The 26,123-nt window shown below is 55.3% G+C and overlaps 2 protein-coding genes across 4 annotated transcripts in view; one reads left to right on the top strand and one right to left on the bottom strand.

The window, feature by feature from the left end:
• Positions 1 to 1,553: 1,553 nt before the first annotated feature.
• Positions 1,554 to 5,469, top strand: MYOG (myogenin). Its single transcript, XM_067310637.1, has 3 exons — positions 1,554 to 2,033; positions 4,444 to 4,525; positions 5,348 to 5,469. The coding sequence occupies exons 1-3, from the start codon at positions 1,554 to 1,556 to the stop codon at positions 5,467 to 5,469; spliced, it is 684 nt and encodes a 227-aa protein (XP_067166738.1).
• Positions 5,470 to 7,069: 1,600 nt separating this feature from the next.
• Positions 7,070 to 26,123, bottom strand: part of PPFIA4 (PTPRF interacting protein alpha 4) — a 35,344-nt gene continuing 16,290 nt past the window's right edge. The window contains exons 11-29 of one of the 3 annotated variants that reach the window (XM_067310527.1): positions 25,332 to 25,394; positions 23,880 to 23,971; positions 21,139 to 21,277; positions 20,667 to 20,872; positions 19,957 to 20,197; positions 19,642 to 19,677; positions 18,823 to 18,956; positions 18,488 to 18,651; positions 17,671 to 17,767; positions 17,287 to 17,368; positions 16,441 to 16,641; positions 15,027 to 15,089; positions 12,778 to 12,953; positions 11,747 to 11,844; positions 10,828 to 11,003; positions 10,492 to 10,560; positions 9,186 to 9,363; positions 7,910 to 8,001; positions 7,070 to 7,779 (exon numbers count right to left, since the gene is read on the bottom strand). In XM_067310527.1, coding sequence (XP_067166628.1) covers positions 7,943 to 8,001; positions 9,186 to 9,363; positions 10,492 to 10,560; positions 10,828 to 11,003; positions 11,747 to 11,844; positions 12,778 to 12,953; positions 15,027 to 15,089; positions 16,441 to 16,641; positions 17,287 to 17,368; positions 17,671 to 17,767; positions 18,488 to 18,651; positions 18,823 to 18,956; positions 19,642 to 19,677; positions 19,957 to 20,197; positions 20,667 to 20,872; positions 21,139 to 21,277; positions 23,880 to 23,971; positions 25,332 to 25,394 — 2,274 coding nt within the window. In that variant the 3' untranslated portion in view covers positions 7,070 to 7,779; positions 7,910 to 7,942. The remainder of the gene's footprint in view (positions 7,780 to 7,909; positions 8,002 to 9,185; positions 9,364 to 10,491; positions 10,561 to 10,827; positions 11,004 to 11,746; positions 11,845 to 12,777; positions 12,954 to 15,026; positions 15,090 to 16,440; positions 16,642 to 17,286; positions 17,369 to 17,670; positions 17,768 to 18,487; positions 18,652 to 18,822; positions 18,957 to 19,641; positions 19,678 to 19,956; positions 20,198 to 20,666; positions 20,873 to 21,138; positions 21,278 to 23,879; positions 23,972 to 25,331; positions 25,395 to 26,123) is intronic. The other 2 variants (XM_067310526.1, XM_067310529.1) reach the window with 2 other exon arrangements.

The following is a 26,123-nucleotide window of genomic DNA, read 5'->3' as shown; positions in this document are numbered from 1 at the left end:
AGCCTGTTTTAGGAGCCAACAAGATGCCGCCTGGCAGCAGTTTGCACTGGCAAATGGCCAGCCCTTGGTCAGATCCCTCCCTTTAATGGCAACAGGTTCAAAATGGCCAGAAATCAACCCAAAGTCACCGAGGGTGCAAACGGGAGGGCCCAGGGAATGTGATGCAGCACGGCCAACCCGGGGAGGGGGATTTGGGGAAGGAAAATCTCGTCACGTTTTGCCCTTCTCTTTGCTGACATTCTTTCCACTGGCCGATCCCTTGGCTGGAATTTGGCCTGGAGCAGGAATAGGACGAGATGGGAGATGGTTTCTTCTGTTCCCAGTGGAAAAAAACCCCTCTGAATTAAAGACAAAGCTGGAGAGACACGGTCCAGAGGTTGGAGTCAGTCAGGAGGGCAGAGAAGCAGATAAAATCCCAACCCTGCTCTTGCCCATACGGGGCCCATAGTTGTGCCTCGCTTTCCCCATTGGCAAGGTAGGAATGACATGCCTCTGCCAGGAGAGAGTGATATGGCAGGATGGCCTTGGCATCTGGGCAGGGGCTTTTGCTATACACACGTCCAGCACCTAGCACCAGAGGCAAGCTTGGATTAGCGGTGGCAGGGGAAGGACAGTGTCAGGATGGTTCATCTTCCAAGCTTGGCCAGACAAGGGGTCCGGGGACAAGCAGGAGAAGGCGTCCTTTGGTTTTAGTGCTGTGGAAGAGCCCTGGAAGAGAAGGGATTTCACACCTAAAATGCTGCTCGGTGTCTGGGCTAAGTGACTCAGCCAGGGACCTTTGTGCAGCCCGTGGTGGAGGAAGGACTTGCCCCAGACTCACCACCGAGCCGTCCCGGCTGCTCTCGCCTACCCTGAGCACCTCTTCCTCCCGGGGAGGGAGGGAAAAGCCCGCCTCATCAGAGCCTGCGGCGGGAGGGAGGCACGGAGCGGAGCAATGCTTCGGGGCAGGTGGGACAGGCGCTGCCTCGCTAGCGGTGCTCGCGGACGGGCTGCTCGGGGAAGGGACTGGGATGCCAAGAGCAGGGATCCAGCAGGATCCCATGCAGCTGAGGCCGGGGCACGGGACCGTCTGCCCCAGGGTGGGCTGGAGCTGCCTGAGCGCTGCTCTCCCCCAGCCCGGCCGTGCTGGTTCCGGGTGACCGAAAGGACCGGATGATGCAGGAATGCGGGACGGAGCCGGCAGCCCCGTGGCCGCCTGCCCGCCCGCCGTCCCCAGCGGCACCCAAAGGACTCGAACGAGGCCCTTGCTCGCGGGGCGGCCGAGCTGCTCTTCCCGACGTGCCAGCTTCCCCGAGACCCCCCCCCACCCCCGGCACGGACGCGGCCCGGCCCGGGCAGCGTAATCCCCGCGGGGAGAGCACATGAAATCAGATGGACAAGTTTTGATGTGAGGCAGCAGCTTAGGGCGGGCTCAGGTTTCCTTTAGGTTTTCTATATTTATCTCCGTGATTTAATGCCAGCGCCGGGGTTTAAATGGCACCAACCAGTTGGCGTGAGGAGACGGAGCAGCCGTCCCCGAGCCGTGCACACGTCTCCCCGCCGCCCAGCCGCCCATGGAGCTCTTCGAGACCAACCCCTACTTTTTCCCGGACCAAAGGTTTTACGACGGGGAAAACTTCCTGGGCTCCCGCTTGCAGGGCTATGAGCCGACGGCTTTCCCGGAGCAGCCCGACGTGGCCCTGTGCGCCGAGGGCAGGGTGAGCATGGAGGAGAAGGACTCGGCCCTGCCCGAGCACTGCCCGGGGCAATGCCTGCCCTGGGCCTGCAAGATCTGCAAGCGGAAGACGGTCTCCATCGACCGGCGCCGGGCGGCCACCCTGCGGGAGAAGCGCAGGTTAAAAAAGGTGAACGAGGCCTTCGAGGCCCTGAAGCGGAGCACGTTGCTCAACCCCAACCAGCGGCTGCCCAAGGTGGAGATCCTGCGCAGCGCCATCCAGTACATCGAGCGCCTGCAGACCCTGCTCAGCACCCTCAACCAGCAGGAGCGGGAGCAGAGGGACCTGCGCTTCCGCAGCACGGCCTCCCAGCCAGCGGTAAGTGCCCCTGCCCACCCCGGGGTGCACAGCCCCACGGTTCCCGCCTTGGGCTAGGGCCACCACCACCCTGGGCAGCGGGGGGGGATGAATCGCTAGCGGTCCCAGGAAGAGGAACCAGCCCTGGAGCGCGGGGACGGGAGCTGGAGGCAGCAGACCCGGACCTGCCGGGGGGGGAGCGGGGACCCCCAGCCCTCAGGACGGCAGAGCCAAGGCAGACGATGCCACCACGGGCTGGCAGATGTGCTCTGCATGGGGCGGCGACGATCCAGCCCAAACCGTGCTCTCACATCCTCAGGCAAAGTGGATCTATAGCTCTCTTTCCCCTATATACACACATATATATTTATATATGTGTAGTGTGGGCTGCATGCTCCAGTGCTGGATGCTGTACGGAGCATGGCACGTGCGCCCTTACTTGCCAGAGCTAATAAAGGCATAAATAAAATAAAATATCCTTGGCGGCTGGCGCGGAGTGTCCTGAGCAAGGGACAGGGCGAAAGGACGGGGGGATCGGAGCGGAGGCACCTGCCGAAGCCTTTTCTCGGAACAAAGAAGCCGGTTCGAGAGCCAGGCGGGGACGCTTGCAGAGGCTGCGTCTTGCCCTTAGGGCTGCTGGCCCCGAGCGGACGCACACTGTAAGCCAGGACCCTTTGAATCACCAGATTTTGGTGGTTTAACCAGGTTTTGAGGGGACATTTTTATCTGCCCTATGATTCCTGGGCGGATACGTGGGCATGCTTTTCCCTGCTGCCATGAGGGTGACAAATGGACTTTATAAGACGCATGGAAAATTGGGATTCACAGAGATTCATCTGATCCAGGACCAAGGGATTTAAGGGAAAACCATCAGATATCAGGATAGCCCAGTGTGTACATTTAGGGGCTGTGTAAAGGACTGAAAACAATCTTAGGCATCACTGTAAAAAGTCCTTGGGACTTCCCAGGGTACACCCAAGCTACGCACTCACACTGGTTTGATTCACTTGGATTTTTCTGCTGTCCCTGCAAATGTATTGATGCAAAGTGCTTGCCCAAATACGACCCACGCTGAGCAGTTCCTGCATAACTGCTCCTCCTTGCGGCCTCCTGTCTCTGGCTGTGACCGAGGCAGAAACAGGGAATTCACATAGTGAGTGTGAAATTCAGTATTTTTGGCAACCTCCCCCCCCCCCACATATCTGCATGAATTTCCTATTTTAGGGGGAAACAAACTGAAGTGAAAATTATTTTTTCATCCCACTGTGGATGGACTTTGTTTCATTTTGTTTCCCTATGAAAGGGAAAGCCCAACCCATCCTAATGTTCACACGTGGTGTGAAATCTTTAATTCAGTGCAAAAGCCTTGCGGAGACAAGCTGAGGTTGATTCTCTCTCTGTGTTGGCAGCCAAGATATACTAGTGACCCTAAATTTGGGGTTTTGCCAGCTAGCTCCCCGGCTGTGGGTTACCATGAACTAGCTCTATCCAGGTGAAATATCCACCTCTGTTTTCCACCTGGAGTCGGTGCTGCTGTGCTTTTTTATCCCCAAGGTGCTGTTTTTAGATGGCTACAAATAACAGACGGTGCTTTGGGGTTGCTGCCACAACTGGCAATGCAAAATTGTATTTCAGGCTCAGCACAGGTCAATGAACATCCACTTCAAGACTGAGAGATGAAGACAAAAAAAAAAGAATCCAGAGTTTTGCTGAGTAACTGTCTCATTTTTTAGGTTGTCACTTCTCAGCGAAACATCCAATTGACCCAGAATCCACAAATCAAAATGCCAAAAGACCTACTCCCCAGAAATTCTCCTTGTGATGGCCAGAGAATTTCCAGCCCGTTTGACAGCTCTGTTATCCTGATTAGGTGATTTTCAGTAAAAGGTCATTTTGCCAAAGGATGGGTGTCTATCTGTAGCCCTTTCTCCCAGTCATTGGGTGAAAAGAGACTTTTTCACCTGTAGCGAGCTGACGGCAGCATTTTTCACTTGTTGACCACAGTGCCCAGAGCCCCCCAAAATGTTTCTCAGCTGTTTTGGTTGTTGACCAAGTGAAAAGATGCCCTTTCTCGCCCTTTCTAAGAGCAAACCACCACCAGGAGCTTGATCCCAAGGTTTATCCCTGCAGGTTGTGCTGGACTGCGGTGCTGGGGATGCTCGGAGGGAAGGGGCAGGGGCACGGGAACCATGTTCGCACAGGGACAGCCCATCCTGGCTCCCCTCATGCCGATGTCAGGCCCTGATCGGCCCCAGAGACCTTGAATACTTCGTCCAGTCCTGCCAACAGCTTCACAGGGAGGGTGGCAAGGGATGTGCCCATCTCCGCTTGGACACTGTGCTGAGGCCGAGAGCAACGGGTGGGCCCCGCGGTGTTTGGGGTTGGGGGTGGAGGCAGCGATGCCCACACTCAGCGTCTCGGCTCCTTGCAGGCAGCCGGCGAGTGCGGGTCTGGCAGCTCCTCCTGCAGCCCCGAGTGGAGCACCCAGCTGGAGTTTGGCAGCAACCCTGCAGGTAGGAGCCTCCCCCTCTTGCCCCGGGGTCCCGTCGTCCTGCAGCCTCGCTGGGCCCGGGGCGAGGACAACTGGGAGGGGATACTGACTCCGAGCAGTGCTCGGGGAGGACAAAGGGAGCCTTGTCCTTCTCTCCCCACTCCGCAGACTTCTGCCGGTGCAGAGACGTGAGCCCCTAGAGGCCCATAAATCCTCCAGTGCCTCCTTGGCTCGATGCTCAGTGAGTCCAGGCTTCTCTTAGTGCCTGGAGATGTTGATTTCCCTGAGATGCTTGCTCCCAACCAGCCAAGAAGCTGGACTGGAGCAGCCCAGAACCAGGCTGGCTTGGTCCCCATGAAGGATTTGCTCTTTGCCATCCCTTGGCTTTGCTTTGCCCACTGCACGCCCTGAGCATCATTCTCCCCAGGCTCCCTTCCCCTCGCCTCTGGGCCCCCAGCCCACCCCCATAGCAGCTGCTGATTTTTTTCAGTTTTGTGGTTACTCCCCCCCCCTTCCATCCCAATTCCACCTGTTTTTTTCCAGGAGGCAGAAACTTGCTCTCAAGTCTCATTTGCCAACAGGGAACAAAGTCTAAAAAGTATCCCAAAGTTCTGCTCCCCATTGCCCTCTCTGAAGGACAGTCTCATCCCCTAATCCCCGGGTGCAAGTCAAGAGCAGGTCCCCAAGTCACTCTGGCTGCGTGGGACATCATGGGGCATCCCCTGCATGGTGCCAGGAGCTGTCCCCAGCCCCAGAGACCCCAAATAGGGGAGCGTCCCCTGGGCACATGGTCCCCAGCCCACCCCCATCTCCAGCAAAGATGTTATTCCCCTGCTCCCCGCAGATCACCTCTTGGCTGACGATGCTTCGGAGGACCGCAACCTCCACTCCCTCTCCTCCATCGTGGAGAGCATCGCCGTGGAGGATGTGGCTGTGACGTTTCAGGAGGAGCGAGTTCAAAACTGAGCCAGCAGAAACCCCGGTGGCAATTTGAGCTGGTAACAGGGTGGAAATAAGATAGCGGAACGGTCCAGCTGCTGGAAAACGTATTTACCTCTCTGGCGTCGTGGACTGCACCGCTGAAACCACTCGCCTCCTTTCCTGCTCCTCGCAAAACGCTCCTGCTTGACTAGCTAAAAACAAGGGGGAGAGGTGGGATTTCGGCAGCGCCGTGTCCCCATGCTGGCAGCAGCCCCAGTTCCCGCAGAGGGCAGCCGGCCGGCGTGGGGTTTGTGTTTCGTTCCCTGTCCAGGGGCATTCATTTCCTTGGGGGCCAATGTGTGTGTGTTGGGTTCACTTTCTAATTTTTCCAAGATGCTCTTCGACCAACGTCTTTCGCCAGCTGGCATCTCGCGGGCGTCGAGGCCCCGCGGAGGCTGCCCTTGCCGTCTTTTCTACTGAGCACTGTGTGGAGTTGCCATTTTTTTTTAATTATTATTTTTGCTAACTTATTTGGATTTTTTTTTTTTTAATAAAGGCATTCTTGTTTGAACAGGCTTGGGGGGCTCTTTTATCACTTGAGGTCTCTTTTATTGCTGTCCCCTTTTGTGATGGTCTCTCCCACCTCCAAGATTGGAGATTTTTCCCAATTAGAAAACCCCAGGCTCCCAGGCTGTGGCTGGACCTCAGCGTGGTGACTCTGCAGTGGGAACACGATGGGTCCCACACTTAAATCGGCTCTGCAGAGACCAGCCATTTCGCTGGCTTGCAACTGGGGTTCAGTCCTGTACCCTAAAAAGCACTTGGGGAAGCAGACGATGCCAACTCCATGCTCCAAAGAGCTTTTATTTTTCTACTTCAGCCTCTAGAAATAAGGCACAAGCCAGCACTGCTTTAAAATCCTGTTTATTGGAACACACATACATCCTTTCCTGACCCGATTCAGGGTTTGGAGTCCATGCAGTACCAATAATATGACGAAAGAATAGGGCATCGATATAAAGGGGTCACTGACTCTTCAAATTAAAAAAATATTTAATACTGTATTAGGCAAATAATACACCGAAAAGACATCATGACTGTATAGCCTCTCAGATATTGCACTTCCAACAGCACATGATAAGTATAGGTCATTCCAGCCATCAATAAATATCACATCAGAAATAGGGGCCACACAAGGCAAACGTGGCATGAGGAGACGAATAGATCCTACCCTACGAGGAAGAAATGGGAAGAGTTAAGAGCCTCCTGGATTGATTCCTGCCTGTAGCCTGGAGGCAGAAGGGGTGAGCATCTCCTCTGCACCCAGAGAGGAAGGGACGGGTATTTCCCGGGCCCCCAGGTGCCCACGGAGGGTCCCCGTCCCACGGGCGCTGAGCACCGTCCCGGCTGGCAGCGAGCCGTCTGGGGCGGTTCCAGCCCTTCCCCACGCAGCCCTTCGCGGACCCGCCGTGCAGGCGCAGCCTCCCCCCGAGCGGCGTCCGGTCCCAAAACACAGTGCCCCGACTGCCCGCCCCTCGGCAGACGGCCACCCTCCTCGCCCCCGCGACGGCTGGCGTCCCTCCATCCCGCACGCGCATGGCGTGCCAAGCACCGACCCGGGCGCTGGCCCCGGCCCCTTGGCCCCTTGGCCCCTCCGGCACGGCAGCCCGTCCAGGGGGCAGCTCCTCGCCCAGCGGCCCCGGCGTGTGGATTTCCACGCCGAGCTGAGCCTGAATCCTCATCTTCGAGTCCTCCGGGCAGCAGCGTCCCCGATGCCCGGGGCTAAGGCGAGCCAGGCAGGCAGCCCTCGGCGTATTGGCAAAACGAACCAGGCAGGAGAAAGGTTTACAAGTACCGTAGCCCTCTTTCGATGCATCTCTGCAGCTCACGCTACCTCCGCCAGCAACGGAGCAGGCGCCCAGCGAATGCATCCGTAACCCGGCCGATGCAGGGAAAGGTGGGCAGAGAAGCCACAGACAGGAGTTTGGAGCAGCCATGGGGAGCCGGGGGGGGGAAAAAGTGGGTGCACAAGCAGAAGGAAGAGCAACCTTTTCAGTCCGTGTGGCCCAAAGTGGCAGGACTGCAGTGTCTATCGTTTTGGGCCAAGAAACAGGCATGGGCTGGGCTCTGGCCTAGTCCCAAAAGGCAGTCAGCACGTGGCCGTATGGATAGTGCAGATGTGCTGAGAAACAAAGCAGAAAAAGCTCCCTAAGGACGGCAGCTCACCTCCATCTGGGGACCCATGGACCAACAAACCGAGCCAGAACTGGTGGTGAACCCTCCTGGCCCAGCAGGGTGCCCATAAGTCTCATGCAGCGGCAGGTTGTTCCTCTGCTGCCAAGGTCTCCGTGCACCCTGTTGGCGAGGCAAACCTCAGCAAATGAAGAAACCCTGCCTGAGTGACACCAGGCAGAGGACACCAGGCCTCGTGCTCCCCTCTCAGCCCCCAGTCCAGCTCTGAGGCCTCAGTCCTCCTCACATCTACCCAGGGCCGGGCTGGTTCCCGTCACGCTGACTCTCAGCAGGAGTACGTCCGGACTGTGGAGGTCTCCAGTCTTGGCGACCCAGAGGCACCAACTGGAAGTGAGTCAAACAGCAGAGCATGCAATTAGTGATTGCTCCAATTAGCCCTGAGATTCCCACCCAAAATGTTTGTTGCTGCTCCCATTAGGCAGCGTCTATGTACTGAAGCCACACGAAGATGAGGGTCAAAGGAAGAGGCACATCAAGCCAGCTCCAATGCCCCCAAGGCTCCAAGATATTTCAAAAAATGATCCTTGCCATCCTTAATCTGGGTGCTGTTAATCCTTGGGATTTTGCCCCAGTTTCATGGTACTCAGCTGGGTGGGGATCACAGCTTTCAGGTTTGGGGTGGAAAGGGTTAAGCAGCGGTTTGACTCAAACCGTTGGATGAGAAGCCATGAAATTTGAGTGAATCAGATCTGAAGTCAGGAGGAGAGCTGAGCCCAGGGCTTGGAGCTGGAAGGTGACAGCTCAACTTTTAAATTCTCCTTCACACACTTATTTCTGAGTGTGCTGAAGCCAGCTCTGTACCTCTAGAGATGTGGTGGGTGATTTGGGGCAGTGGCACCAAGGTACCTGGTCCAGGGAACAGATCAGGAGTGACCTGGCTGGAGCCTACGCTTCCCTGCAGCTTCTGAAGGGACCAAGATAACTTGTAGAAGGGAGTTGTACAGCCATGGCATCCCGTGGAGCCCCAGAGCCAGGGACACGCATGCTCAGGTAAAACATGCATGAAAACCAGCAGCATGGGCAGCAAGCATGTCAAAGCAGGTGCCTGCCAGTCCTGGAAGAGCGGCTGCTCAGCAGCGCTCAGACCAAGTTGAGTTGGTTATTTCAAAGTCATCCCCCTTTTGGGGATGGTTCCCAAAAGGCAGGATAGACAAGCCTGGCCCAGATCTAGTTGTCATTTCCTGGCAGCCCCCAGTGCTATTCCAATAGGTTCTGCCCTGGACACCGTTCCTGGAGTGGGTGATACAGATCCCCACTTAATGTCATAACTTGTCACGGCCCTGGTCCAGCCCTCACCCTAATCTTGTTGCTTTGAACCGAAGAAACCACACACCAGACCAGATTCTGAAATAAACGCCCTGAAATAACATCTGTAGCAGACAACAGCTCAAGGATTGCATGGATCAGCGAGCTTCTCCCCCTCTCCTCTCCCAAGGGCACATGCTGCAAGGTCTGGGCACGGGACCCCACAGTGGAAGAGGAGCCCTGGGGGGAATGGGGCAACCTACCTTCTGGGGGCATTTTCTTGGCGGGGGCGGATGGAGGCGGCAGGGGAACCAGGCTGGTGACACGGAAGCCAGCAGGCAGTGTCTCGGCCGAGCCGCTAAGCATGTTGATGCTGTGAACGTCTCGTGGGCGGAAGCGCTTTCGCCAGGATGGGGTTCGCCGGAAGGTCTTGTCATCGCTCTGTGAGGGAAAAGCAGGTTATGTGGTGTTGGATAAGCCCACACTTCTGAGTGGTGGCTGGACCTTCCACCCCTGTGAGATACCAGCACCGGTTTCCCCTAACTGAGGGTCTATCCATACATGGAGACCAACTGTATGGTGCAAAGTGCACAAACAAATTGGGACGAGGACACTGGAGACATGTCTCGGATCCCACAACATGGGAATGATCCTTTCCAACTTACTTACCTCTTCTCTCCAGCCTGCCCATAAAGATGCCCTCAAGACATCGACACATGAGCCCTGGTAAACACCCAAAGGGAAAAGGGAATTTAACTTAGGCCAGATAATGGCATCTGGAAGTGCATATTTCTCTCCATGCTATAAAGAGAGCCCAGACTAGCTCTGCTGTCATATCTCATGGAGGAAACCTATATGTAGGAGAGGTCTAGATGAATTCTCACCTCCATTGGCTCAACGTGAACCAACTGTGCAGCTTTCTGGCTGCCTAATGGGGCATCTCCAACACACCAGCTTTTCTGGTCACAAATGTGCCATGTCCAGAACATCCATGCCTCTAGAAGGCAATATTAATGCAGATGGAAAGGAAAGCCATGTGGGCCCTCTTGAAAATTCAGACCACCGAGCATGAGGCTAGGAAAGATGTACAAGACTCTACTTCTCCTGCCTCCAAGGCCTGGCAGCTCATTCCTCAGGGCCTTATCTACTAGTTTTAACTAATTCCACTGACATTGTTCTTGCAACTCCTCTAGAGAGTTTGTGACGTCCTACTTGGGTCTCTTGGAGAAGGGGGAGAGAGCAGAGGTCCTGCCTGTACCCACTGATGTTGCAAAGGGGTCCTGGGATGCTGCAAGCATTTTCTTGATGCAGAAAATATCTGCTCACCAGCATGAATCTCTCCAGGTCAGTAAATCGCATTGTGCTTCCCAGCCTATGCCACCAGGTGTGACTACAAGAGTTAGAAGGTTTTGCCTGCTGAAGCATTCTTCCGCAGAGGGTAAAAAAAGCAAGTATGACAGCATTGGCCTAGTCACCATATCCCTGTCAGGCTCCTGCTGCTTTTTTCTGTTTCTTACTCAAGAACAGGTGCCCATCATGATCTGGGCATGGAAGAGGTTTGGTACTCACATCATCCAGCCTCCGATCGGTGCCCAAGGCGAGCAGATTGTTGAATTCCCTCTCCAGCACCTGTCGAGCCTGCAAGTAACATCAAATGAGTGTTCCCTGTCGATGGGAACAGGTCTCAGCACAAACCCTCATCCCAGGAAAACTCTGAGAATGATGGAGAAAAAGCCCACATGCCGAGGCCTCCGCTTTGAAAAGCAGATTCAAACTGGTGGGACTGGTGGAGCTGCAACACAGCCACCTCCATGCAGTGCCCAGTGCAACCCCGGGCCAGAGGAGGGGACATGGTGAGCTGGCCAGCAGTGAGCACCCAAGAGCCCCCAAGGATGCTCCCTGTACCTGTGTGTTCTGTGTGGGGATTTGCAACACAAGCGCCAGACTATTATGGTCGAAATTTTCATCGAGGGCCAGCAGTGCCCCATGCACCCCGCTCTCAGCGAGGTTGTTTGCGTACTCGCGGAGCCCGATGGACTGGATCCAGTGAATGACCTGGTCATTGGTCCACACCAACACATCTGCAAAAGAGCAAAGGCATGTCTCAGGGGACCAGGCCAGCTCAGGTCACACTCCCGGCTGTGCAGGGACCTGATGATGTCCCAGAGCCCTGACACACAGCCTCAGGTTGATTCTGGGACCAAATGAAGCGATCTTTCCCAGATCAGTGCTGGGGATGTTCTCCTGCCTTGGCCAGCAGCAACACTGAGTGCCCAAGTGCCAGGAATGGCTCCCTTCTATTTATCAAACTAAATGCAGAAATTACAGGCAGAAAGCAACTGTGCAAATTAATCCTAAGAACCCAGGGCTGCTGCTGTAATTAAGGGCATTATCAGTAATGAGACATAATCTAAGCAGCAGCCAGATGCACAGGGAATCCCAGGACAGCCAGCGAGGAAGGGGAGGCTTAGCAAGCTCAGGGCTGTCCTGAGCATCTGAATGGGTTTGGAGAAGCTGATCCAGTGCTCGGACTAGGTCTTTCCCGTCTTGACTCCCTTCCTCTCTCCTCATGCCTGACTGGGGTAAACTGCCTAAGGGTAAACTGCCTAAATGTAGTTGGAGCACAGAGTCTGCTGGGGAAGTACTGCAGGGAGGTACCCCACGGAGAACAGGCCTGCAAGTATGGCATTGCTCAGAAGTATTGACCTCCCCCTGACAAGCACTGTGCTAAAAATAAGGAAGAGGAGAGAGAGGACCACTGGGCATCTCTTGGGATGTTTTTCATCTCCTTTTCCAGGGCAGGACCTTGTACATGGCTGCTGACCTTTGATTTCATGCTGGGTCTCTTCTCGCCTCCTCTCGAGCTCTTTGCGGTCGTAGTTGAGCCTCTTCAGGCACATGATGCCATACTGCAGGCTGGTGCTGCAAGGACATGAGGCGTCACGCAACCCTCAGGAAGGCTCAGCATCGCTGAGGCAGGCAGCTTGGAAGGACCCCATGGAGGTCCCTGCTTACTCCCCATGCACCTGAAGGATGCTTTGGTGCAGGGTTGGGTAAGCACAGACACAACCCAAAGCAAAGATCTTAACCAGAAATCAGGGAACAGCTCTCCCTTTCTTGGTAATTCCCCCCTCCATCAGCTTCAGCCTGTTCTACCCACCTGAGAGCATGTGGATCCAAGCAATGATGCTCCGTTCTCAGTGGCAGGGAAGGAAGGGATAACCAGCCCATGGGAGCCACTCCATGCCAAAGGCTTCACCCCCAGAACAGGGAAGGCCCTGGCAGGCCCGTGGGACACAGGCCTCTGGTTTTGGTTGGATGGTGGTACCCCATGACAAGGTCGAGATGCTGAGCTGCCCATTCAAAGGCCACGCCAGGACGTGCTCCTCATGCACCCCTTTCTCTCTGCCCACCAGAGAGATGAATGAGCTGATGCTCATAATTCCTGCTGCAACGGATCTTGATCTGGACTGAGTGCCAGCAGGCTGGAGACAAGGATGTTGGCACTTGGGCAAGATAGGTAAGATGGTGTGAGCCTTCTTGAAGCTGCGCAGCCACTGGGTGACTGCTCTACCTGCCAGAGGCAGACTGGGTGGGATGAGCCCTTTTTTTGTCTGTGGTTTGCTCCACAGCCAGGAGAAGGCTTGTTCCTCTCTGGTTTTGCTGCAGGGACTACACTGAAGGAGAACATTTGCCTATGTGAGCTGTCCCAGACCAAGCAATTGGATCTAGCCTAGAAAAGCCATCCTCCAGCACTGGGGCTGCCCAAGACTGGGGAGAATCCCTCAAAACTCCTGTCCTCTGCTCCATGCACAGGCACTGCACCCTGGGGACCTTCCGGAGGATGGGGCTCACCGGTGGAAGCTGTCCACCATCTTCAGGTGCACTCTGAGGTCTTTCTTGGTGAGGTGGTCCAGCATCCGAGCATCAACAAGACACTCCATGAAATAGCTGCGATACTGCGGGAGACCCAGACTGGGCAGCCACTCATTCCCAATCCATTCGTGGTTCATGTCCCCATAAGCCAGCGTCTGTGAAAGCAAAATAAGCTAGGGAGAAACCAGGGCTCAGCAGAGCTGCAGACAATCCCAGGAGACCAGCATCAGTTCAATGCTGCAGCCTGAGGAAACTGTCTTGAGGACCAAACCTGGGCCAGAAGAGTTTAACCCTACTCTGTATTGGTGGTGCTGGAGGGAATGGTCCTGTTGGGAATGGTCTGTGTCCTACTGATATGCTCTGAGAAGACAGAGCAGCAGGCAAAAGGCAAACACAAGGGATACATGGAATTTATGATCAGTTTCTTTAAAACTAATTAAAGAATAGGTTTCAGTGCATTTCAGATTGCTTTAGTTCAAAAAAGCTCAGAAATCACCGAAACATCTGATTTTATCCCTTCAAAATGAAAAAAGGTCAGTTTTGGGTAGCAAAACATCCATTCATTTTCACTGCAAGTTGATTTAGGGTCCAAAAAATGAAATAAAACCCAACAGAAGAAAAATAAAACGATCAGGACTGATTGAAACCGGAAGTGATGGATCCAAACAGGAGTTTTTCCTTCCACCTTTTCAGTTCATGAAAATGTTCCCTATCCTGAATTTGAAGCCAGAAAAAAAGTGAAACGTTAATGTTTGTGCAACCAGAAACCAGCCTCCCATTCCGGGTGGCTGGTCACTGTTCCATGCAGGTGTTCAACACCGGACCAGGATCTGACAGGGGAGGTCCCTGAAAACATTGCTCTGCGCAGAGCAGCAAGGGATGCTATTTGGTGAGAGGTTCCAGGAGGAGCTCAACCCCCGAGGAGCCCAGTGGCATCCAACTCTCCCTCCCATAACCTCCCCATGCACCGCCCGCAGAAAAGGGTGACATAAGGACCTCACCTGTGCCCAGCTGCCTTCCTCTGTGTCCTAAGTGTGACACATGCAGCATGTCAATAGAAAGGACAGGTAAAGTCAGTGATCCCGGCAGTCCCATGCTGCGAGAGTGCATGCCGCGCATGCCAAACGTGGGACCCCTCGGCGCGGCGTGACCCAGAGGGGATGGGGGGCAGGCTTGTGGGTGCGTGGCTCAGGGTGCTCTGGGCATTTTCATGGGCATCCCTGTCTTCAAAGCTGCATTACACCGTGTGGCCTTGAGCCTGGAAATGGCACAGACGCTGGGGCTCACACACTCTTCCTGGCAAACACAGGCCCCCCCAAAGAGAGAGGGGTGCAGTGAAACACCCAGGCTTTGTCCACACTGCCCTGTGGGTCATAACCCCCAGAGGCACTGGCCAACCCAGTTTGCCAAGTCTGCAGCTATTTCTTCCATTGTCAACCTGTGCTGGTTTTGTTTGACCTTGCAAAACGTGCTGAAGTGCTGCATCTCTGCCATAACTCTGAGCTCTCCATCCCCAAACGGCACCCAGCAGCTACAGGTTCTGTGCTTCCCGGCCAGTGGACACAAGCTTCAATAAGATGCTTAATAATTCACACAATTAATCCGAAATGCTGCCCCTGCTCTGAGACATGGAAACAGGGTCATTAAGCTGCAAACGGGAGCATGGGCACATCTCTCAGAGGGACCTGGAGCCATCAGGAGCATGGCCACATGTCTCCGAGGGACCCATAGGAACACGGCCACGTCACTCTGAGGGACCCCACACTATCAGCCAGGGTAGTAACACCTCCTGCTCATACAGAAGGGATGATATTTGGGCCTGCAAAGGTCAATGGGAGATTAGCCAATAACTTCTCTGGGTGTAGGATGACAAATATGTGACTTGTTCTTGTGCATCTATCTGAGATCACTCCTGGCTTTTCATCTTTCCTTCTTTTTTCCTCTAACTCACAATAGACAGACAAGCTATTCTGGAAACCCAGCAAAAGCCACAGGATCTTGACAAAGGAAAATGCGTCTGATGGTTTTTAAGCAAGCTTTCAAAATTGTTGAGATTTTAAAGGCTGAAAGATGGTTTCTAAACAGGTGCATGGTACTGGTCAAGAGCTGACACATGAGACGCAGCATAAGACTGCTTCCCTCTCAGGGTTTAGCACATTAATGCGTGCCCAGAGCTCAGTTTGGTAACTGATACGCTGTGTGGCGACAGCAGGGCTGGCCAGACTCACCGTCTTTGTGGAAGTTGCCATATTCTCCATCTCCTCATGGGTGACCCAGACGTTTCCGGAGGACTAAAGGGGAAAGGCACAGTGATCAGGGTTACCAGCCACAGAGCCGTGGCCTGTCAGATTGATTCTGGGACCGAATGAAGGGAATGGACAAGGAGTGACCTAGCTGGAAAGAAGCCTGGCTTGAGATGTTTTAGGGTCTCCTGTTGTGCAATAGAGGCAGGGTAACCCAGAGAGGGGCTGCTAAGCAGGGGCAGGGAGGACCAGGCCCTTCTTGCTCTTGGTGCTGTCCTCGGTGGGATCTTGCCACGTCCTCCTAGCTCAGGCTGCCAGCACCCCTGCCACCTGCGGGGAGCCTGGGCCGTCTGTGCAGCCACGGAGAGCGCAGTGAGGAGCACAGCTCTTCCCAGACACCCTACAGCAGAGACCACACGGCTTGAGCTTTTCCCCTGCCCTTCTGCAGAGGACTGCATGACCCAGGCAGGCAGCCCTGGGCTGAGGCGTGGATGCTGGTAGGGCTGGCAGCACCTGCCACGCTGAGCCATGGCAGCATGCAACAGCCAGAGGATGGAGAAGCCCCTCTGGTTCTTTTGCTGCTTTTACACTTTGATTTCACATTCTGAGAGCCTGCAGGACCTTCTCTGATGGCTGTGACCCCAGCCTTGGCCATCCGAGGGACACGTCATGCTTGGGACAGCGGCAGACCATGTGGGTAGAAGGGGCCTGGGGGCCTTTCTTTCTGTTGACTGCTTTTCTACAGACACATCTCAGCATTACTGGGGCACCACTGTCTCCTTGGGAGCGTTAGGGACCAGCACAGGACACAGTCTCTCCACCTGTCTCACATCCTGTCCAGGGGAAGGCTGGGTTCTGTACTTATTCTGACTTGACCCAGGAATTTCAGATGGTCCCCAAAAAGGTTTATGTGGAAACAATTGAGAAAACAGCTGTGAATATCTGAGCTGGAATATATAGATAACATACACTGTTTCACTGGGATTTTATCCTTTCCAGGGCAGACAAGTCCCTGAGCTTTGCTCTTTGCAGGGTGCTTGACAGGGTTAGCCTCCTGCTGACAACCCCTGTGTGTGAGGATAAGAGCATCTGCTGGTGCTCAAAGACAGGAAAGTGCTTCACACTTGACGGCAGTAAATTATCTTTGCACCTGAGGATACATGTCTGGGGGCTTGACTGATCTGTGAGGGGACGTCATCCCCTCCATGGCCTGCTTCAAATACTAGTGAGCCCTTCCTCGCTGTACTTGCCTGAGACACTGGGATTCCCTGGGGACTGATGAACTGCCGTGGTCCCAAGGAGCTGGGGGAAGTGGGGCCCAGCCACATTGCCTTGCCGTGTTGGGGTCTCTTTTGGGGGAAGGTGGTTCCTGAGGGGGCCGGCGGTGCGGAGCACTTACCGTCCGTGACGTGGGTGGTGCTGATGGGCTCGTGAGTGACACCATCTCCTGGATGGCCAAGCGCAGCTTCAGGCGATGCAGGGCATTGCTGATGCCAATCTCCCTTTGGATCTCAGTGTCAGACAAGGCCGACATGATGGCCCCGCTCTTCACGTTGGCTCGGCAAGCGGCAACGTACCAGGCTGGCATGCCCACCCAGAGCTGCCAAAAGAGGGCAAAGCCAGTGACTGCCTGGGGGACATACCCTAACTTCATCTGACAGTCTTCAGGATACCCTGTTTAAATCTCAAAATCCCAAAAGTGGGATGCCCATGTGGGGCTCCTTTGTTTTTTAGACCTTGCACAGATGGCCTGGTGGCAGCCCAGCATCCCTGCATGTCATGGACACAGCACAGGGAAAGAGCATCTGCTGAGCCTCTCAGCTCAAAGCCAAGGCTCAGGCATAAGGAAACCCCCAACCACAACTCTGTAGACTGTGAGAGGGATGTGGGGATCTGCTCTGCTCCCCTAGGCCTGCTCACTTGGTCCCACAGTGGTTCTAAGACAGCTCCTCTCCCACATCCCTTCTCAACCAGCCAGGAGGGCAAATGTCTCTGTGACCAGGGAGAGGTCCCTGCTGCCACCCGCACTAATCACCTGCTCTGCAGGGCTCTTCGAGGGGCTCAGGGCTTGGCAGGGAGAAGTTGCCAGGCACGAGCTATTCTGCAACCGCTACCTGCGTGCAAGGACCAAGCGTGGCTGGAGTGTGGGGTACTGCATCCCCTGCCAGGGGAGCATGCTACAGATTGACTGAAACTGCAAAGCAGCTGGTGTGTGGGGACAATGCATGGGCATGCTCTGCCTCACCTCCAGCCAGGAGACGACAGTTGGGCCATCCCAGTGAGCAAAGGGCAGACCTTTCCTCCGAGCTTCTTCCAGGAGTTCGTGCCTGGAGGGAACAGCAGCAGAAGAGTGATTTATTGGGGGTTTGCGGGGAAGGGAGCAGCTATGGCTTGTACAGGCCCGTGACACGAAGGTAGGTGAGAAGGACATCTTGAAAGAGAGGAGACTGCGGGCAGCAAGAAGCAGCCAGCAACAAAGCAATAGTGGAGCTAACAGGGCTCCAGGAAAGGTGAAGTTGAGAAGATGTCTCAGTTTAGGGCTTTTCAGCAATTCTCGTGCACCTGCCATGGCTTAACAGCCATCAGGTGGGACATTTCCTTGCTGGGGCAGGGAAGGAGGGCCACTCACTTCTTCCGCAGGCGTCGATCCTTCTCGGCCTGAGCCCCCAGCTTGCCGAGTCCCAGGGGGTCCTGCATGCCCACCTCTGTGTCGGTCAGCAGTACTACTGAGCAAGCGAGACATCCCCAGAGTCAGTGTGACATCCCCGGGATCAGCATGACATCCCCAGGGTTAGTGTGATATCCCCGGGGTCAGCGTGGGCACTGCTGGGGTCCCCACACCATGGCATTGGGGATGCACGGTCACAGTACAGCAGGTGATGGGCCCCCTCCCCATTTCCAACCCACTCCGACAGACCCCAGGTCCCTGAGGAGTGCAGAGGGGATCCTTGCCTGCCATCCCTTCTGTTTCAAGACACTCAACCCTGAAGCAGTGAAGGATTTAGGTGTGGAAACATGGTGCCCACTGAAGGGCTGTGCAAGATCAGGGAGGTCCCATGGAGAGGGAAGCAGATTTGGGGAATATTAGAGATAAGATACAGTGATGGGGAGTCATTATTATCACTGCAGCTGTTGGAGAGCACGAATGCTGATAACATGCTCATGCCAGAAAAGGCCATGGAGCAGAAAGCCCCAGGATATGCCTGCCCTCAGACTGGGGCTGTACTGTCAGACCAGTACAGAAGCTGTACAGGGACCAGAGCCAGCAGACTCTGGGCACAACTCAGCTGTGGCCCTGATGTCCCCAAATCAGATGGGATGTCCCTACTTCTCTGCCTGGCACCCCCAACAGCACCCCAAAGCCAGACAGTGCCAGGAGGTGTGCGGACAGCCTGGCCCGGGAGGACGCCCACCCAGTGCACACGGGAATGGGGCTGCTCACAGACCCTGCCCTGTGGCCCCTTCTCTGCTCAGCTGAATCAAGCGACCCTTCTCTTTTTTCCCAAACAAGCGCCCGATGGAGGATTTGATCCCCTTCCTCTTGGAGCCCTTGTGCAGGGAGTCCTGGCTGCTGTTGCTGCTGGGGTTGCTGGCCTGCTCCTCCAGTGAGCTGGGGATGGAGGAGGGAGAGGAACAGCAAAGCCTTTAGGTTATTCCCGAGCAGCACACAAGCCACAGCAAACCCCAGCCAGTCCCATAGCCCCACGCTCCCCCCACCCTGAGCCCTGGGACTGATGGAGCAGCCACTGTTGGTGCAAGATCGAACGGATGCTCCACATACCTCTTCCCATCCTCTTGACTTAGTGCAGGGTGGCCCAGCTTCTCCAGCCGTAACGTCCTGGGTGAGGACGGGGGGGAGGTCTCACATTTGATGGTGGTTTTATCCTCTCGGCTCTCATCCCGAGCTGCAGGTGACTGAACAGACAGAGGAGCTGTGAGGTTTGATGGCAAAACCGCTGGCCCCATCAATGCCCTGCTGGCTGCCCCAGACTGACCCCCTCTCTCTTGCTCCATAGAGGCATGGCCAAAAGAGCCGACAGCACTCTGAGGCTTTGCCACCTGCCAGGATTAGCCTAAACCCAAGCCCCAGCAATGGCTGGAGTTGCCCAGGCAGATGGGGAGGTCATAAAGGCCAAGATCCTGGGCATGGGGAGGAGAGAGGATGCAGCCCCATGGTCCAGGTCAGGATGCGGGGATAGAAACTGCCAGCTGCAGCAGAGGGCTCTGAGGAGCACATATGGGAATGTCCCCAAAACACCCTGTCCCCGGCAGGGATGCACGATGTTTGAAGACCCGATGGCTTTCCGAACATCCCGTGTCTCATCAGTACCCACAGGCTGCTGGTCCCAGCTCCCATGCCAGAACAGGCAGCGCCATGCAGATCAAAGACGAAAGGAGCAGCCAAGGAACACAGAGGACATGGGGCTCAGACTCCAGTGATGTGGCTGGCATGCCTCCAAGCACCTGGTGGGATCCCCCTGATGTTCCTGCTGAATCCCTGGGGTCCCCAGCTCTGCACAGCCTGACCTGGCATGGACAAAGCCAGAAGCAGGCTGGAAAAGGGGCTTGGGCAGAAACCAACGGGATGGGAACGACTCACAAGCAGTTTCCTCCGATGCTTCCTCAAGTCACTGGGCTGATTGCAAGGGGGAAAGTGAGAGAGACACAGAAAGGGAGGTGGTCAACAGAGAACACTTCCCGCAGCAGCCCTCCATGCCCCGGCACGGCGAGTGGCACTGGGGCCAGGCAAGCCAAGCTGGGAGAAGACAAACACAGGCGCCCTGTTCCACGTCACACCCCCATACACCCGTGCACACACCAGGGCATTGCTTCCACCCCAGTCAGCCACACGTGCACCCCCTGTTCAGCTTCATCCCCTGCCCCAGGCTCCCATCGGTCCTGTGCGCCACCTCACCAGCGTCATGATTCCCATGCGGTCGAGGTCCTGAGCAGCGCTGCGGGAGGACAGCTTGGGGGTGGAGCGCCCGCTGAGAGGTGGGGATGAGCTGGCCAGGGACAGGGCTGTCAGCGAGGTGGGGATGGAGGCCCTTTTGCAGAGCTGGGTGAGGTTCAGGCCCTCCATGCTGCCACTCGTCACGCGGGTCTCCAGCTCCTCTGCACGAAGTTCGGTGGACTCCTTCTCCTCTTGGATCATCCTGGGGGTGCATCAGGGCTCAGAGCTCCTGGGTCCCCACTTTTCTGGTAGCAGTCCTTGGCCATCTCACACCTCCTGGCCATGGACTTTTTTCCCTACACCAGGGAAATGCACCCCAGGTGCCGTGACTTGAGCCCCTGGTCTCCAGGAATGGCAGCAAGACCCATCAGCATCCATGGAAACCAGGGCACAGAGGGGTCCCAATTTCATTTAAAATTTTAGGGGGGGGGGCTGCTTTTCAACAGCAATTCTTTCAGCAAGCCAGCACTGGTGCAGCTGAGGCATAGGCAGCCACAGGGAGGGAAGGACCGAGCCCTGCGGCTGGATGTTCTGGAGCCACTTCCCCGGCTGAAACTGGACCAAGACCTCAGTCTCAGGGCATCGGAGCCTCCTCCCATGGCCTGGCAGTTTGTGGCCCCATGAAGCTGTTTCAGAACAAGACGGTGTCAGTTTTTGACTGTGGCTGCTACCTGATCTCCTCATTGATGGCGTCCAGCTGCTCCTGGAGCATCATGGCCAACGTCTGGGCATCCGAGTGCCCGCTGGGAGAGAGCACATCCATGGAGCTGAAGAGCGTCTCGTGGTCGTCCTCATCCACATCGGAGATGTCGGGGTCGCTGTCGAACGCGTGAGGCCCCGTGGCCAGGACACTGCCTGCCTGGGCCTGCTCCCAGTCCTGGGGGAACAAATCCACTATTCATGCACAGCACCCTCATGTCTCTGAAAGCCAAACTGGAAGCCTCCAAGCAACAGTCAACATGACCCCAAGGCAAAAACCTTTCCTGCTGGATCACTCCCCCACAGAAGCCGAGTGAAGGAAATTGCCCCACGTCCCCAACTCAGGGAAGATGCCCCCATGTGAGGCCAGTGTCCAAGCCAGGAGACCAGAGTCAAGTGCCCAGGAGGAGACCCTGAACCAGTGGCGCCGTGAAGATGGCTTACCTTGGCTGGCTCCTCTCGCCGGGCGAATCGACCCTTCTGTGTGCGAGGCAGGCCCGGGGCTGTCCCGAAGGTCTCAGCAGGGGCATGGACCATGGTGCTCAGTGGGAAGCGCAGGTCTGTGGTGCTGCCCATGTGGGACCTGGGGGGAAGAGAGCCCATGGCGGAGGCTGCCCTGTGCAAGGATGCTCCTGGTCCCTGGCCCACTAGCTCCTCCACTTGCAACCCAGGCTTGCCCGGGATAGAGGAGCAAGAGGATGGTGCCACTCCAGGATGCTCTCCCCAGCAATGCCCACTTGCTCTGAATGAAACAGGGTGCAAAACCAGTCTCTGGAGGGGAAGGGAGCCTTGCTCCCCCCATCCTGGCCCTGGAGATGTGGTTGCAGGCTGTAGGAAGCCCGGCCTTGGGCACTATCCTGCTGCTACCTCCCCCTTTGCTGCGGTACCCACAGGGATGTCCAGCCAGTTCTGGCTGAAAACACTTAGTATAGCAGGTCTGTTACAAAGCCCTTGGCTGCACAGTCCCCTCCTGTCTTCCCCTCTCCAAGCACGGCCTGTACCTCTCAATATTTACGGTCCCAGAGTCCCCTTGAGTCCTTCCTCCCCATACCCAGGGTGCAGAACTGGAGCCAACCAGGGAGCTCTCCTTCTCATTTTAATTTTTTTTCCAACACTTTCACAAAAGCCCTGATGAATAAAATCCCATTTGAAACAGATTTTATGGGTGTGGGGACATGAGCATCTCTTGGGTTCTCCCTTCAGAAAGCGTCTGGGAATTCTTCATCCTCTTCTTCCAAGCTCAGGTGATGCTTAGGAGTGGGTTCACGTGCTGGGCAGAGCAACACAGTGTTTGGACATGAGGACACTTTTTGCCACTCATGGTACTAATTAGATACCTCCACCTTGCCTGGCCGTGTAGAAATGCCTGTAAAGGTGATCCTGATGTTGCCAGTTCAGTGACATTTGCCTGAGCCTGCAGGAAGTCCAAGGTAGCAACAGCAGCTCTTTGTGCAGGGAAGATGACCTGTTTATCTAGTGGGGGATGTATGACCGGTGTCTATCCCGCTGGTCACTGAGTCGACGGAAAGGCAAGTAAAAGGCAGCAACTGGCTCAGCTCTCCTTGTCTTAGAGACCCATCCAGGCTGCTGAGTGAAGTCCCTTTGCAGAGAATGGGATCGTTACTCCCTATATGAATTGTAAGAGGAGGTGTGAGGATTTTTGGCTTGATTTAAGAAGGAAAAAGCAGCCTGGAGTACAGACTTTCCAGAGCAGATCAGTATTTTTCCACCATGGTGGGTCTGGTTCCCAGCAGAGATGTAGGTCCAGGCTCCCTATCCCAGTATCCTATTGAGCCCAGACAAAATCGCTAGTGTGAGCAGCTTGGCTTGGCGTCAGCTTGGTGTTTGCAGATGAAGGTGCAGCCCAAGTTTTCAAGGGGATTTAAGCTGTGGAGCCGCTGACAAGCTGCTTCTGAGCTAAAAACAGATAAAGGAACCTTAGACAAAAGCTGACATTTCATCTGGAGGATTATTTTAGCCTCTGTAACTCAAGCTTTTTGCTGAATTTTCCTGAAAAAAAAAATTGCCTGTCCTGTCCTTACAAACCTACACAAGGAAGTCCCACATATGTCCCAGACACTTCTCCAGAACTTGGCTGTCCTTCATCCTCACAATCTCTTCCTTGCTCTTCCCATTTCTTTTCTCCATGGCAGATATCGAGCAGCCAGTCTCTCTCCTCTCTGCCCCAGCTGCTGAAATATTTGAAGCTTTTACACCGGCTCCTTTCTGTCTTTTTGTTCTTTCCTAAGAGGTGAATTTTTGCGGCTGGTGGTCAGTCCTGGCAGTCCCTCATTGTCTCTAATCCGAGTTGTGAGGGCTCAGGAGAGGACACAGTCTGCAACACGGGTACCCTCCTTTTCTTACTTTCCATGGCTGTTCCCGCTTTTCTTGCAGTGGTGCTGGCCCCCTCATCCAGTCCTGGAGGCTGAGACCCAATGGACTCACCTTGCTTCCTGCTGCTCTGGGCTGGGATCCCCCCTTCTCCCAGCCAACTTGAAATGAAAGGGTGTGTGAGGGTCATCATGGAGAGGAGGTAAAAATAGGGAGGTTCATTCTCTTTTGCCTGCGACACCTTGAAAGCACCCTTGCAGAGCACAGTGCCACATGGATATCTCTGTGCCACTGGGCCACCACTGTGTGAGAGCTTCCTCCTTCCCCACCAGCCCGTCCCCAGTGCACTGGGAGGGGAAAGACATCTGGTGAACATCCAGCTTTCATAGGGACTTTTGCAGGACTAAAAATGAGCAGAAAAGAAAAAATTGCTGCATGGTCTGCAGCAGTTTGAGCCATGCAGCAAGGATAGTACTGCGGCATCCACTGCCTGGGTGAAACCACCCCAGGGTGACAGAGAGAGGTTGCACCCTTTGCATGTAAAGAAAAATGATGCCCAGTGTTTTTTTACCCTCAGAAGACCAAAGTTTGGGCCATTCAGTTCGGCTGGGCAGTTCTCAAGTCAGCGTCTCTCCCCGGGACAGATCCACACTGGGGACAGTGAAGCTGTAGCTGACCCTGCTGCGAGGAGCCATCCTGCAGCCCCGCACTGAAGCTCAGCAAAGCCAAGAAAGCCTGATGCCAACTGCATTTTGGGGTCCCAAATTGTGCTCCAAGAGCAAAAACCATGGGTGCGTGGATGCGAGCCAGGGGCGCATGTGGGCTGGCATGGGCTTTGGCAGCTGGGCCCTTACCTCGTGTGCACGCTCTCCACAAACGTCCCGCTTCTGGTCTTGAGCTGATCAACCTCCAGTCTCAGTTTGTCGATCTCATCTGACAACCGTCGCTGTTCGGGATGAGACAAGAGACAGACAGGGGTTGGTTTTGCTCTGCAGAGCAGCCACATTTTGTGCAATCCATGTCCTTAGCTATTTTCATATTTATATTCTCTTTAAAATTCCCCATCCCAGGTTCAAAGCACCTTTGATACATCAGTAAAGAAACAGCTCATGCAGGCGACAGTGAATGACCATGCTGGGGTGATGCCGCGAAGGGAGGGAGTGATCACAGGCCAGACAGACAGATACACGCGAGCTGAAAGCAATGCTGGTTTGAGAGATGAAGGAGAACCGGTCCCACTAGGATGCTCTGGCTTTGCTCCAGGCTGAACGCGTGCATTCATCTTGGCAAAAGGTTGGCAGCAAGGAACCCGCTAGACAAATCTAACACTGGCCCTGTTCCTCCTGCTGCCAGCCCCGTCCTCATTGGGAGCCTGGGTCTGTGCTAAGTGGTTGGGTTATTCTGTGGGAGATGCAAGGAGGGAGGCTGCAGCTGAGCAGGGAAGCAGGGCAGATGGGTTCCTCCAGGCACAGCAAGATCCAGCCCTCTGTGCAAACACACTGAACTGGGGCTAGGCAACATACAGGCATCATCATATGAGCCTCTGAGCTCTGGCTCTGCCTGGAGCTGAGCGGCCGTGGCCAGAGAGCTGGACCGATGCCCGCACATTCTCGCCACGGGCAGGGAGCAGCTGGGAGAGCAGAGGCCCTGGGTGAGGGGAAAAGCAGCCCACCGATCCCCCCAACCATGCACTAGACACAGGGCACATCCTCAAAAGTCCCACCACTTCCAAAGGTGCAGCCCCCTGGCTTTCTGGCTCAGGATAACGTGGACTCATCTTGCAGACCCTACTTGGACATCTTATCTGAGAGCAGGGGAGGTGCAAAGACCTGTGGGGCCTTCTGCAGCCTGGGCATGGAGCAAATCTTTCCCCAAGTCGAGCAAGGGGGTGAGGAAAGCCTCGAGGGAGAAGGCTCATGGCTATCTTGGCAGGACTGTCCCTCGCGGTCAGGCCGCACCAAGCAGCAGCCAAGCACTCTGGAAAACCCTCCTCTAGAAACACGGGCGAAGCAACCCCAGCCTCGCTGCTGTCCTTGGTGGAGGTCAGGGATGAATGAGTGTGATAGAAATACGGAGACTGGACTGAACGTGCCTGTTAGGGAACTGAACCGGGGGTCTCCGGGAGGGTGCGTGGCAGCTTCCATCCAGCCACTGCGTGGGTTAGTTTGTGGCCTCCTGCTGCTGGGTGCTTTGGGATCCCAGCTCCTCCGTAACTAGGGTATTTTAGGAGGTGCGATTGCCACTAGCCGGGGATTAGGAGCGAGGAAGCGCAGTCACTAGGGCAGGCTCCCTGCAGCAGCATTTACCTTGTCGTGTTGGTGTTCCTCTATCTGCTTTTGGGTATTTTCCAGCTCTTGTAACAATGTGTTCTTTGAAAAATGAAACAAAAGAAAAGGGAACAAAAACAGGAAAGAAAAAGAGAGACTGTTTAGGAAGTGGCCGTGGCCCTGTGGCCTTGCAGGGATGGCCAGCGTGGAATCACCATGTGGACAGGGTGATGGACGTGTGGCAGGAGGGATGGCGATGGTTCCCCGACCTTTTCCTCACCTACCTGCCTGCAAACCAGTCTTCTCTGCAAACCTCCTGCTCCTCAAGCAGGGTTGTCATGGCCCAGTTCCTGTCTCACACCACAGCCACAGCACAACCACGGTGGGTGAGTGGTGATTAGAGATTTGATAGGCAGCGTTTGCAGATTAGGAAATGTAGCCAAGAGGAGATCAACTCCTCAAGCAGCTGGGTCAAGGACAAAAGAGTCCCCTGCATCTACGCTAGCGAAAAGGCAGGAGGAAAAGAAGATGAGCTTGCGACTGTCTAACCTAATACTCTTTTTGGAGAGGCACTGACAGCTGGGCAGGCGTTTCAGCATCATTTTTGCCCCAGAAAGACTTGGAGAAACTCTGTGGGTGAACCAGTTCCAGCAGCAGGCTGGGGAGCTGGTGATGCCCCTTTGTAATGTGCCACCACTCTGGTCCCTGTCCTAGGGAGCGGGAATTTGGACTCAGTCCCACGTGCTGGGTCCTGCTCTTTATCCAGAGCCACTCAGATGCCAGCCGAATGGCTGTACACGCTGATGCAGCCGGCTCTGGTTGGGGACAGAA

The sequence above is a fragment of the Apteryx mantelli genome, chromosome 25 (genome assembly GCF_036417845.1).
Source record: "Apteryx mantelli isolate bAptMan1 chromosome 25, bAptMan1.hap1, whole genome shotgun sequence".
Lineage (NCBI taxonomy): Eukaryota > Metazoa > Chordata > Aves > Apterygiformes > Apterygidae > Apteryx > Apteryx mantelli.
The sequence above is the reverse complement of the archived record's forward strand: the minus strand, read 5'-3'. Positions and strand labels throughout refer to the sequence as shown.